Raw genomic sequence first — 14,419 nt, 5'->3', positions numbered from 1 at the left:
GGATTAAACTCTATTTTGCTGCTTAGGTCGGCTAGTTGTAAATATTTTATTGTAATTAACATTTAAATTATATTTTTGGGATCACAATGTATACAGTAAACGTTTTAGTAAAGCGTTGTATCTTAACAAAAAAATTTAACCCTAAACTGTTAATCATACTTAGTTACACAATTATGACCAAATGACTCGATTAGTGAGTTTATCACTATTTTAAAATGCACACTATAACAGTCCCTGGGTAGTAGGGCGTTACAATGAGGATGAAGGAGACACAAATGTTTTTTTTTTCTTTCTAATTTCGTTTTAGGAAAAGTTTTTATTAATATTAAGTTTGTTAGTTTAATTTTAGTATTTAATTTTTTATTTTATGTCTAATGTTTTAAATTAAATTTGATTATTTTTGTTAATTTTTAGAAAACTATTTTTGTTAATTTTTTCTTATTTAAAATAGTTTTTTAATTATTTTTTATATATTAGAAAAAAAAATCCATTAAAGGAATTAAATAAATAGAAAAATTAAAAAAACGAGGGCATTTTAGTCATATTAAAAAATTGTTTGACCAAAATCGGGTTCATGGTATCATATTGCTACATTTTACAAAATAAATGGTATGTTTTGTCATTTAACAAAACATAGGAACCAATCGAGTATTCAGACAAAACATGGGAGCCAAAATAATATTTTCCCTTAATTTTAAATAAAATTTTAGTTGACTGTTTGATGATTAAGACACATATCTTTTAAATAACAATTAAATTTTAAAAAAACCTAACACCTTATCTTTTTTTAATTTTTTTTTAAATAAGTGTAAAAATGTTATAAAAAAATAATTTTTGAAAAAATCCCTATAATAATAATAATAAATGCAAAGATTTATGAGGTAGGGAGCTAAATGCAAGTGACGGTACAAGTAGTAGCTATAGAAATAGAATAGGTTATGAATGTTTTTAATTTTCATTTTCATCCTTAATCCTTGGAACCTCTCTTCGTCTTCGTCTTCTTCAACAACCACAACAATCACTGGTCGTTACTTCTTCGCCATAACAAACCTATTCTTTCTTTCTCTACTCTACTCAAAAACCCCTTAACCCCTAACTCTTTCTCTCTCTCTGCCGCCGCCGCCGCCGCCGCCGCTTCAGCTGGGTCCTCCGCCCGACTCACTTCACCGGCTCTCTAACCTTCTTCGCTATCATCAGGTATGTATACATATATATATAGATATGTTTAGTGGAAATTTTAGAAATATAGTGCTGTTTAGCATTTTCTATATCAAAAACGATTGAACTTTGATTGTAGAATGGATCTTCAATTTGTGTGGATTGTGTTTGATTGACAAGAGGGATGGGTCTGCTGAATAGTGAGAACTATCTTTGAAGCGATCTTGTGAGATTGGCAGTCTGGCCATAGAGGGTTGATTATTGAGATTTTGTTGGCCATTAGTGTCCTCAGCTAATCGTTTGATTTCGAGTTGTGTTCTTAGTTGTACCTTGTAGAGAATTGGTTTTCTTCCATATGAACCTGATAATTTAGTTGTGTTACTATGGTCTTAGATGTTATATACTAACATACACACACACACACACACACACACACACACATATATATATATATGTAGTGTTCCCCTCTGTAGTATAGTTCTTTTGAGTTATTAGATATGTGTCATGAACTTACGAATTATATCACGAATTTGCTTCAGGGTGCAGTCTGTTTTTCATTCTGATTAATTATGGGAAGCAGTCCAGCACCATTTTCAGATATTGGGAAAAGAGCAAAAGGTAACCCTTATGTCTAAAGTTTATCATAAACTTATGTTACTGGTATACCTATTTTTCATCGCGGAGTAGAATCATTCATGTATTTATTTTTTAATTTCCTTGTAAGTCAAAATTGAATCTTACGAGTTGCTTTCATGATGCTTTTGTCTGCTGTATGTAGTATTCGGATTTATGACCTCAGAACAATAAGTTTAGTGTATTATTCCTTTGTAATACAGTGATTTAAAATGTTCGAGTTGAATGATCTGTGATAGTTTGATATGTAGACATATGAGGGCCAAAATGAGAATCTAATTTAGAAGGGGTGAAACTGTTGCCATTCTATGTTGTCAACCTTAATAATGCAAAGAAAAGTCTAAGAGAACTTCGAAAATTGAGGCATTTCATGTGTAGTCTTTTTTTTTTCTCAAGACCATGTTGATCCTTAGAAATCTCTACTTGTCACAACAATTGTGTGGTGTAGGTCTCCTAAGTTGTATGCACTCTTGTAGGAATTCACTTTTGAATTTTGATTGCTTGGTTTTTAACTGTGTGCAGACCTTTTGACCAAGGATTACAACTTTGATCAGAAGTTCTCTTTGTCAGTGATTGGATCATCAGGACTGGTATCAACTACCTTTTCTTCTTGAATTTTGCTCTTGGCATAACTATTAGTTTTCAAAGTATCATAAATGCATTGTTAGCCCAACTCTTTTAGGGCATTTGTTAAACTTGGTTTAGAGTTTAGAGTAGTGAGATTGAACATATTGCAGAAAAGAAATGTCATATGCATGTGAAATGATGACTCAGACTGTGGTGGGCGGGCCGTTCATTATTTCTACTCTTTGAACTGTAAGATTTACTAATAAACAAAGGGGGAAGAGTCATGGAATCAGTTTTTTCAAGAAAAATTTTATTCATTCCAACTCAAGTAACAATGCTAATGCTAAGACTATATATTTTAAATGTCATTTCAAAGTCAAAAATTTAGTTATTTCACCTGTTGCTGTTAAAATCAATGCCAACTCTGCCACTTAAATATTTATGTCGGGCCTCTTTTGGGACGCAGACATTTATTTTTTCAAAATGAAAAACAAAGAAAGCTGTAATATTAGATTCAAAACAGATACTATAGCAATTAGTTTCAATACAAGACCAGATTAACAGTAGTGACCACTGAGCCACAGCTATAAATACAATAGCAATGGACTGGAAAATAGTTTAAAAAATTTATAAATCCAAAGTAAAAGAAATTTGTATCTTTTTCTTTATACTCTCTCTCCCTCTCTCTGTTTCTTCGTGCTTAGTTATGTTTTTAATTTTTAATTATTCATTGTAGGGACTTACAGCTACAGGTTTGAAAAGGGATCAAATTTTCATTGGTGATCTAAATACCTTGTACAAGAGCGGAAACACTACTGTGGATGTGAAAATCGATACCTACTCTAATGTAAGAACACAAAATCTTTGGACAACTCTGGAAATACTACTGTGGATGTGAAAATTGATACCTGCTCTAATGTAAGAATAACAAATTTATCTTTGGACAACTCTTGCTTTTTCAAATGTCAAATCCATCTTTGGACAACTCTTGCTTTTTCAAATGTCCTTTATCTGTATAAACATTATCTTATTTCAGGAAGATTTGTTCTCATACTCCATATTATTAATGGTTTTCATTTACAAAACAAAAATGTTCACCTTATGCTTGGTATATTTGATGTCCATATATATATATATATATATCTGGTTATTGTATTTATTTTCCCAAGTTGACTCTTTTTACAGGTGATCACAAAAGTGACAGTGAGTGATGTCTTGCCAAATACCAAAACAGCAATCAGCTTCAAAATACCAGATAACAAATCTGGCAAGGTCAGTTTTTAAAACTTACTGATCTGCTTAAGAGTTAAGGTTACTTCAAAATTACTACTGGATTACTGCTCTCACCAAAGTTTGTTTTGTCATACTTGTCAAATCCTGTGTATCCTGTATTAATTTTGCATAAGAATTCACACACCCATCCCATCAGCTTTGTAACGTTAAGATGCTTTAAATCGAATAATATTTACTGTATTAATCACTTTAAGTGAAACATCTAGTGTTGAAGGGGATGTGTGGATCACAGAATTTGTGGCACCAAAGTTCACACATCAATCCTATGTCAGTTTTCTAACTTTTTTTTTTTAATATTTAAACCAATTAATGCCTCTTGTATCAATAAAGCATTGTAACAGTACTTTCGTTTGAGATGAGTGTATATGATTTTATGTATTTACATTGACTTTCATTCTGTGTACAACTGCAGCTAGATGTTCACTACCTACATCCACATGCTGCTATTGATTCCAGTATTGGTCTTAACCCAAACCCTCTTTTGGAGGTATCAGCTGCTATTGGATCGAAGGAGCTGAGTTTGGGTGGTGAAGTTGGATTTGATACTGCTTCTGCTTCATTCACCAAGTACAATGCTGGGATCAGTTTGAACAAGCCTGATTTTACTGCCTCTGTTTTATTGTAAGTACCCTACCCTATGTTGAAATTGATACTGAATTTGTATTGGTGGTGGAGGTGTAAGAAATGTAGACTGTACTATATACCATTGTGAAAATATATCCTTGAATCCTATTCCATGGAAAGCATAGCTGTTTTTTTTTTTGAAGATTATGTATGAAAAGTGTGACGATACTTCTAGTTCTAGTATGTAGAATCTACATTAACCTTCCAGAGTTGCTATAAGATAAAAAATTCTAGGGATGGTGAAATTCATTCAATTGTTTAAGCTTATTCCATAGACTAATTGTACTCAAAAGAAGGATCCAAGCCAATCTGTTATGAACATATTTCATAGCTTTATTTGTTATGTCCGAACTAGAATTGTTTTCGGTGTCTGATTGAATTTTACACGATTGCAGGACGGACAAAGGACAGGCACTGAAGGCATCATACATTCATTATGTCAACTCCACAAATGGAACAACAATTGCTGCCGAGCTGATCCATCGGTTTTCCTGCTATCAGAACAATTTCACAATAGGAAGCTCTCACGCAGTTGATCCTTTCACCGTGGTAAAAGCACGATTCTCGGACAGTGGGAAAGCCGCCATGCTATGTCAACATGAATGGAGACCGCGATCAATAATTACAGTCTCAGCTGAGTTTGATTCGAAGGCCAATAACGCATCCCCGAAGCTGGGTCTTGCTCTTGCTTTGAAGCCTTGATCTGGGAAACCTCCTTTTGATCCCATTTTGCAACATGTCATATTTTTTTTCATCCATAATTAAGAGCTTCACTTTGATTGATATAATGGGAAGCTGAGAAGTTGGTTAATCCATTGATAAAATGTTGTAAATGGTGGGGTAATTGGACCCATTTTTGGAAAGTTTTTTTTTTTTTTACAAAAAAATAGGACATTATTTTTGTTGCCAAACAACATTGATGATTTGGCATTTGAGATTAATATTTCATAGACAGGTTTTAGTTGAGTTTGATTTGTTTCTTTAAGTCACAAATCTAAAGAGAAAGTCTTTAGACAAATAAAAGTATGCATGGACCATGTGATAAGTTTTACTTTATGACAATCCACTCTTACTCTTTATGTGAAAGCAAAAAAAGAGTTTTAATTTGAAAAGTCATAAATTTCTTTATATTTTTTAATGGAAAACTAACTTAGGAATAACTAAATATTGAGAAATTAAAGAATGAAATTTAATTTGGTTTATTTTGAAATATTTGTACGAGTAACTTAGAATTATGTTATTTTTATATATATTAGTGTTTTAAAATGTTTTTTTTCTTGTTGTCATAACAATATAATTTTACAATCTGTTTCTATTTATTAGGCCATTGAAAATTTATTCTTTTTTAACAACTTTTTTTTTTTTAAAATGCAGTTCTATAAGCTCCTATTGTATATTTATGGATATACAAAGATTTTTTTTTATATATAAACTAATTTCCTAAAAGATATGAAGATAAATAAAGACATTTAAAGAACAGTATTAAGTATAATTATTGTATTAATAGTTTGTTAGTATAATTGGTTTATTTATTTATTTTTACATGGCGTCAATTTATTAAAGCTCAATATATAGTAGGCGTAGGCGAGTCTATCCAAACACAGGATCCACTAATCCCAACCCTGCTCGGAGTTCCCCTTATTGCCAAACCCAAACACGCACTTTCCTTCTTCCCTTTCTCTCCAAGTCCGCTCTTTCTCACTGATCATTTAGATCCAATCCGAGTTCGTGTCACTTTCCCGGGAAAATCACAGAACGAAAAAGGAAAAACACTTTCCCGGAAGGAGAAAAGATGTCGCACAGCGACACGGTACCGCTTCACCCATCGTCTCAATCCGACATCGACGAGATCGAGAATCTAATCAACGCCAGCGTCCAATCGAGTTCCGCCACCGTCCTCCCTGCCAGACCACCCAGCCCTCCTAGGGCTTCGATCCCGGTCTCTTCGTCCCCCTTCATACAATCCAATCTTCCGCCTACGCCAGCTCCTTCGTCTTCGACCAATAAGAAACCGCCAACTGTCCCCATCGCGCCTCCGCTTCCCACCTCGAGCAATGGGAACCCGAGCATTGCCTCTACCGGGTTCGGTTCGGGGCCTAACACGCTGACGGAGCCCGTTTGGGATACGGTGAAGAGGGATCTGTCGAGGATCGTGAGCAATTTGAAGTTGGTGGTGTTCCCGAACCCATTTCGTGAGGACCCCGGAAAGGCTTTGAGGGATTGGGATCTTTGGGGCCCTTTCTTCTTCATTGTGTTTCTGGGACTTACCCTTTCGTGGTCTGCATCGGTTAAGAAGGTGAGCTCTCATGAATTTGAGTTTTCCCCTTTTCATAATTGTAATTGGCCAAGGTTTTAAATCTGAACATTGAGATCATTTTAGGTGTTTGAATCTAATTTTTGTTGCAAAGATTAAAGGATTTGAATCATGGTGACGATAATCGTATTGGTTTAGAATTCAAAACTCTATTAAGAGATCCGTGAGAGTTAGGTTGAGTGGTCAGCGCACGATTTGCTCCCATTTACTTGCCTGTCTAAAAAATTTAGAGTTTCTTGCTTCCCGAAGGTTTTAGGGTTTAATGAGAAGACTAAAATAATGTGTGTTTTGTATATTTATGACTTGGGATGTGACATGGTGTGGAAGTTAATAGAACAATTGTTTGAGGTTGCTTGTACCGTATACATTTGTGTTTTTATTAATTCCCTTTTCCAGTTTCCTTTCAAATTAGTGAGTGATGGGTTCTTATAATTTAGGGAATTTGTAACGAGCTGAGTTCATTTAGGACACTTTTTTGAGCAGTTATGAATTGTAGTGTCAACTAGCCAAGGTAAATTTATCAGTTAATAAGAATTAATCCTCATGCAATTATGCGAAGTACGTGGGAGCTCATTAGGAGTTTTTTGTAGCATTATAGATTCAACCTTTGCCTTAAATGTAGAAACATTTTGTGATGAATTTGGAAGTTGGTGTGAATATACTAGAACTTTTTGCAAGTCTGAATTACTTTTTCATTGCTATAACTGTATTGCAAGTATTATAGATACTTGGGAATCAGTGAACTTAATGCATTTATTTTTATTTTTAAACTTTGTACAATGACAACATGGTAGGGCTTCAAACTCTGACCACACGGGTAGAATTTGGGTTGTAAAGGAGTTAACAGTTTGGTTTTGAACTGCTTAGTTATATGGTCATATTTTGAAGGTATAAAGTAGCTCATTATATGATTACAAATACTAAGGTTGGAATGAGTTGACAATTGTGACCTTATGAAATAATTTTTCTTGATAAAAAGATTTGGCACAAGAAAACATTGAACTTTAGCTGATGAAAGGACTAAGCTTTTGTTGAAGTTTGAGAATATTTGATAAGTTGGTTGGTGCACAGAGGGCCTTGTTTTCGTTACATGTTTTGTGCACTGTGCTTCATAAACAGTGGCATTTAGAAGAATCTATTGTCGCCATTCTTTTATCTCAAGGCTCCTAATTTATTGGAGGATGGTTGTAGTGTAGACTTTGCAAGAGACGAATTGCATGAGGGTTTATAGTTTTATAAAATTTGTAGGATACTGGTGTGCTATAGTACTGGTATGTTGTTCTAGTTTTCTTGTCCTTGCCTGAGTGAGTGATTTGGCTTTATATTTGGTTAAATAACTTAAAAAGCTCAGGTTATAAACAGCTTTTCAAATTATTATTTTATTTTTTTATTATATTTGTAGCCTTGCCTCAACCAACTCTGTTTTTTTCCCAATAGCTTGTAATTATCAACTTTGAGAAAATTATAGCTGCAATCCTCGTGATAGATGTAATATTATGGGGTTGCTATAAAAGCCTAATGTTTATTTATGGAATCCAAGATAACTATGCCATTCTTTTGAAGTAAAAGGAAAATTTTGTTTTCTTTAGTCGCTGAACAATCACTTTTCTAATAAGTCAAAATTACTTGAACACATTATTTTTAAATCCTGTAAAATAGGAGTGAGCTAATACTTTCAACTTTTGTTTCTTAAATGATGTGTCAAAGCTTGCGCGGTTGGATACTAATTGGTACAGTTTTTTTTTTTACTATAGATCTTGATTTTTCTAAACATGTTTATTTCATATTTTGAAAATTTAGATTAGATTCCTTTCATTTGGATTTTGGTTAGATGTACTTGGAGCTCTTGAAACTGTTGTTCATCTCAGTTTAAAATGATCTTATCCATTGGACAATGCCTAAAATCTGAAGCCAAGTCTTTCTCTGATGTTATGTGTCGTGTAAATTGTCTATGAGCATTTTCATCTAAATTTTATTAGTGGTAAAAACAATACTTATACAAGAAATCTTTTCTAGTCCTTCTAGATAAGCTTATAATGCTTATTGTATATCTGAGTTTCTCAGATTTCATGTTTCTCTTCGAGGTCAATATTCCCTATTGTTTGTTCTGAAGACTTGAGAAAATATTAGAATGGGTTTCAAACTTGTTTCTCTTTCAAAAGTGCAGTGCATGGGGTGTCACGTAAGATAGTTTTACCCCCACTAATTAATATAGGTGCATGACTATGGCTTCCTTGGCAAGTTTAAGGATCTGTTTTTTGAGTTTCCTTGCAATTTCTAAAATTGAACGATGTTATATGACTCAAAGAACACATTCTTTTTGGAGAGTAAGAATCGAAGATAAATTCACACTTAATTTGGTGCATCATGTGTTTCTACTTTGTTATGTTCAATTACTTATAAGTAGCACAAACTACTTCACAAATTTTTGTTGTTGAGTATCTTACTTAATCTATTAGCTCATACTGAATATCTTTGTACCCTTTTGCCAGTCTGAGGTATTCGCCGTTGCATTTGCTCTACTAGCTGCTGGTGCTGTAATTTTGACATTGAATGTACTGCTCCTGGTAATTGCCTCTCCTTATCTTTTTCTCCTATCCACATGCCTGTGTGGTTGATAGATAATTTTGTCATGTTGCATAAAACACACACTTCTTCATTTCACATGAAGAAATACTCCGACCAATTTATTGGCCTGGGTATCGGTTTCGATTTAGTCGGAGGGAATTGGGATATATACAAAGGTCAATGCCTACGGGATCAATAACTTTAAACCCTGCATTCATAATCGAAGGACTGACTTTTTAAACGTCTGATTATTCCAGGGCGGGCATATAATTTTCTTCCAGAGTCTGAGCCTGTTGGGTTACTGCTTGTTCCCTCTGGACGTGGGTGCCCTAATTTGCATGTTGAAGGACAATGTGATAGTGAAAGTGATTGTGGTATGTGTGACACTGGCATGGAGTTCCTGGGCGGCTTACCCTTTCATGAGCTCAGCAGTCAACCCAAGGAGAAAAGCCCTTGCACTATACCCAGTTTTTCTCATGTATGTATCTGTTGGCTTTCTTATCATTGCCATTGATTGATGCATTAATGCTTAAAAATCAGTACTAAAAAGGGATTTGGTTAAAGCCAAATTGAAACATAAAATGTTGTTACATAGAAATTTTTATGTGCTGAGTAATCTTCTCTTTCGTGTCAACTGTATTTTTTTGACTTTTTGATATGTTTGGGAGCTCAATTTGCCTAATAGAAGAATATACTAGTTTGTATCAAATTTTATTAAACTTCCTCTTCTTTTTTTTTTTTCAAGATAATTTTTTATTTCATTGTTTTTATTTAAGTCCGTATATTGATCCTACCATAAGGCGTGACCACTAATTTTAATCCTCTGGTCTGGTGAGAAAATTGTATAAAAATTTAAACTAATTGATATAACAGTATAAAAAAGTGTTGAAAGATTAAAATAAAATGTGGTGTATAATTGTAATTATAATTGACATTTTCATATATTTGTAATGCACAGTGTTATAGAAAAGCAGGTGAAATTAGTAATAGCAATAATTATTGTGGAAATTTTGGTGTTATAACCTTTTTAATTTAAGAACAGTTTGTTGGAATATCTACTAGAGAGAAATTGAGTGATGTCTCCAATTTTATGATGGAACTCAAACTACATAAAGATATAAATATATATATATATATATATATATATAATGAGGACAACTCTTCAGCTTCACTTTAAGTCCTACTGGTAGAGCTTGCTGTGTTTCTCAACCCGTGAACAGTTTTCAGCACGATTTTTTTTTATGACCGTGTATATTGTAGTTATTTAGAGCATTCTGCAAATTTTCAGAAAATTCCGAATAGTTTACAGTTCCGAAAACTAGTTTCAAACATGTTACTTTCTACGTGCGTAAATTTTCTAAAAATTTGCAGGATAAAATATATACGGTCATAAAAAAAAATCATGCCGAAAATTGTTCACGGGTTGTAAACACTGAGAGTCCTACTGGTAAGGCTTAAAGTGAAACCCCTATAAAAAAATTCTTCTATATATATATTTATATTTATACCAAAAGGGAATCCTCATGCGAAGTAACGTTACAAATTTATAGTATAAAATAAGAAGCCAATTTTGTAATGAATAAAGCATATATTTATGAGTAATGAATTGTGCACCCTAACATTATACACAGTGAAGTGACAGTTTAGCCTAACTAATCATATTTATTAAAATTGGATCTACTATTTTAAAAAGCAATGATACGTCACCGTATGTAATATTTGTGTGCATATATCATTACTCTATATTTATATATTATGAATGTGAGTTTCACAAAAATTGTTAGTTTAACTTTTTTTTATTTTTATTTTCTAACATCGTTAGTTTTAAAGTTATATAAATAAAATAAATATATTAAATAAAGTAATTAAATTATCTAAATAAAGTAAATAAATTGAAAAATAAAATAATAAGTAATAAATGAATCATAATAATTTCTCATCATATATTTTAAAATTTTATATTAAAGTATTTAAATTAGTCTATTAATTATGTTTTTAAAACTATAACCGAAAAATATTTATGTGCTTAAATTTATTTTATTAATTATTTATTTTGTCGTTTTACATATTTTATTTATCCAAACATATATGTAATAGTGAAGTAAGACATAAATATATATTTTTATTTTTTCATTTAGTTTTTAAATGAGAAATTACATATTTTAATTGCTCTAACTATTAATTAAATAATATATATTTATATATAATTTTTTGTTGGCTTTAAATTTTTTTAATTTAAATAAATTTTTAAATTCATATTTTTAATTTAGATTTTTTTTAATATTTTATTATATTAAAATTTGTAGATATTTTTTTCTAAAAGAAAATTAGAAAAAAAATGTATTTAATTTTTAAAACTAGAATGCACCATATCTTTATTCATAAAAAGTGTATATCTAATTTGTTTTATTTTTTTAATATGTTTATGTCATTCTTTTAATCTATACATTATTATTTATTTATTTAAAATTTATATGGCAACGAAAGAAACATAATAAAAATAAATTAATATTTTTTTTAAAAATAAAACTAAACAAATGTGCATTATACATTGCTTATACCTAATATAATTAAACTTGAGAGCAATTGGTTTAATATACTTAATTAAAGCTCCCTAAAAAATATAATCAATAAACATCTTTTAGTAATAATCATATACTTCATATAGGCATTAATTCAGCAACATTATTTATGGGTAAGAAAATCACCTACAACATTATAAATCCTTAGTGCCAAAAGAGAGAGAGAGAACCAATGCAAAAAGAGTAAAATGTTAGGTATCTCAATTTTATTATTTAAATAAAAAAAATTATGGCTCCAAAATTTAAATTAGGTTTTAGATTAAATTAGGTCTCATTGGAGTCTAGCCAAATATTGGAAAGACTAATCACATCTGAATGTTAAAAAACTTGTATGGTATTATTGTACCATCCACTGCAAATAAATATATATTATACTTTCCTAATCTTAGATTGGTGAGTTTTCATAAACACATTTTTTGCACATAAAATGGGCAAACATTTTTTTATTTATTTACTCAATTGAATCTGAACCTAATAAAATGTCTCAATTTTTTATCCCACTTTATTGTATTATAAAGTCAGTTTTATCAACTAGTAATGTCCAATTAATACTTTGTGGTAATTTTTTAGAATATTTTTTGTTAGTTTTTCTATAAACCAAAATATGTCAATTTTCTGATATATTTATCATTAAAATATGTCAATTTTAACTATGGTTTATGAATAAAAATACATGTAATTTATCATTGAGAGAGTAACTACACATTATGGTACACTAGTAAATCCTTGTGCAAAACTATAATTCTAAAATTGATTGTGACATAGATTCATTAATCAAACAAATTAAGTGCCTTTGTTAAAATTGTTATTATATATATATGTTTATTGATTTTTTATAATATCCTCAAGTGTTTATATGTTTATTTATTTTTTCTTGTATGGAATAAAATTATAAAAATAATGCTTAATTAGTAATTGGAACCAGCTACAAATTGTAGGTCAGCCATCTTCATTATATTTTTTTTATATGAGCATAATCACATTTGTTTTAGCTTGACTTTAACCTATATATGTTATTATAACCTAAAGGAGAGCAAACACCCAAAACACCACTTGTTCTAATCCATGTATGGATTAGGATATCAAACATTGTAACACTTTATATATATTTATACATATATATATGTGTGTATTTTATACACATCACTTGAGGCATGACTCATGAGAGACCATGACCAACATTGCCAAAATGGTGTCTCCTTTTGGTGCATTTGCTCTTGTTTAATTAGAGAAATCATCATCAAAATCAAATAACTTTTAATTTATTTGTTTAAATTATCATGTTAGTTCAATATTTAAAAACTAACAACTAACATAAAAAGGTTCAAATCAATCATAACATATAATGTGACAATTATAAAAAGACATCGTTTCCTTCCTAAACTAATGGTATTTATAACAAATTTTAAACTTGTAATATATTAAGATAAAATTTTGTCAATAATATTTTTATAAGACTAGTGTTGTTACAATAATTAATAATTTATGTACCAACTTTTATATGAGCTAGAAAAGAGCTAGCTCTAGCTGGACACTCCAGCCCTACACAGATTTCTATCCATGTTAGGTGATGTGCTATTGCTTGCTTTTAGCCTGTTTTACTCTATATGTGGCCCCTGCTAATTTTGTACCATGGGACACAAATCACAATTATATACAAGACAAAGATTAAAATAAATAAATAATAAATAATAATAATTAAATTACCATGTACAAAACTATGTATTTTATGAAATTTTGAATAAGAAATTCATAAAGTCCTAGGATTATATTTTCCTTTTTTGTTTTTTAACTTTAAAGAAATAAAATCTCTAGTTGAGTTATGTTAACATTGTCTCTTATGTGATTATGAATTATGGAAAGAAAAATTTATGTATGAATTATTAAAATAAACCTAATTATAAAAAATATATATTTATTTGTTATTTTCATTATAATATTGTTAGTATTAAATATTATATTTAATATTATAAAATCTGTGAGTAGTAGTGCCTAGTACTTAACACTACTGCAATATACCTAGAGCAATGCTAATTTTTTAATCGAATTGGTTTTACCAAAGCTGTTCTGAGACACAATGTGTGCTAGTCCAAACCTAAAATATATATAATAGTGTGGAATTTTAATTAAAAAAGTTCCATAAATACAAAATATACACATTTAAATTAGTTATGTTTGAATAAAAATTGACCCAAGTGTACAATTTGAGCCTAAAAAATATCATTGTCTATTTTCAATAAAAAATACAACTAAGTAAAGGCTAGCTCTGTACAGTTCTACTAGTTCACACATAGTCGATCAGATGTATATATATTGAGGGAAATTCTCTTATATGGACTTCACTTTAAGTCCTATCGGTAGAGTTCTCAGTGTTTACAACTCGTAAATAGTTTTCGACGCGATTTTTTTTATGACCGTGTATATTGTAGTCATTTAGAGCATCCTGCAAATTTTCAGAAAATTCCGAATAGTTTACAGTACCGAAAACTATGTTCTAACATGTTGTTGCACACGTGACTAATTTTTTTTATGCGCGTGGAAAACAATATGTTTGAACCTAGTTTTCGGTACTGTAAACTATTCGAAATTTTCTGAAAATTTGCAGGATGCTCTAAATAGCTACAATATACACGGTCATAAAAAAAATCGCACCGAAAACTGTTCGTGAGTCGAGAAACAC

At 30.8% G+C, this 14,419-nt stretch overlaps 2 protein-coding genes across 2 annotated transcripts; both read left to right on the top strand.

Moving 5' to 3' along the window:
- The first annotated feature begins 940 nt into the window (after positions 1-940).
- LOC133783111 (mitochondrial outer membrane protein porin 4) lies at positions 941-5,337 on the top strand. The gene is made up of 7 exons (XM_062222648.1): positions 941-1,197; positions 1,698-1,776; positions 2,314-2,381; positions 3,095-3,205; positions 3,544-3,630; positions 4,064-4,272; positions 4,671-5,337. The coding sequence occupies exons 2-7, from the start codon at positions 1,728-1,730 to the stop codon at positions 4,975-4,977; spliced, it is 831 nt and encodes a 276-aa protein (XP_062078632.1). The 5' UTR covers positions 941-1,197; positions 1,698-1,727; the 3' UTR covers positions 4,978-5,337.
- A 553-nt stretch (positions 5,338-5,890) lies between these two features.
- LOC133783110 (protein YIP4b-like) lies at positions 5,891-9,876 on the top strand. The gene is made up of 3 exons (XM_062222647.1): positions 5,891-6,571; positions 9,082-9,156; positions 9,415-9,876. Exons 1-3 carry the CDS (start codon positions 6,068-6,070, stop codon positions 9,673-9,675), a joined length of 840 nt encoding a protein of 279 aa, XP_062078631.1. The 5' UTR covers positions 5,891-6,067; the 3' UTR covers positions 9,676-9,876.
- The last annotated feature ends 4,543 nt before the right edge of the window (positions 9,877-14,419 follow it).

This window comes from Humulus lupulus, chromosome 6 (assembly GCF_963169125.1).
Source record: "Humulus lupulus chromosome 6, drHumLupu1.1, whole genome shotgun sequence".
Taxonomy (NCBI): Eukaryota; Viridiplantae; Streptophyta; class Magnoliopsida; order Rosales; family Cannabaceae; genus Humulus; species Humulus lupulus.
This window is presented reverse-complemented; position numbering and strand designations above follow the sequence as displayed.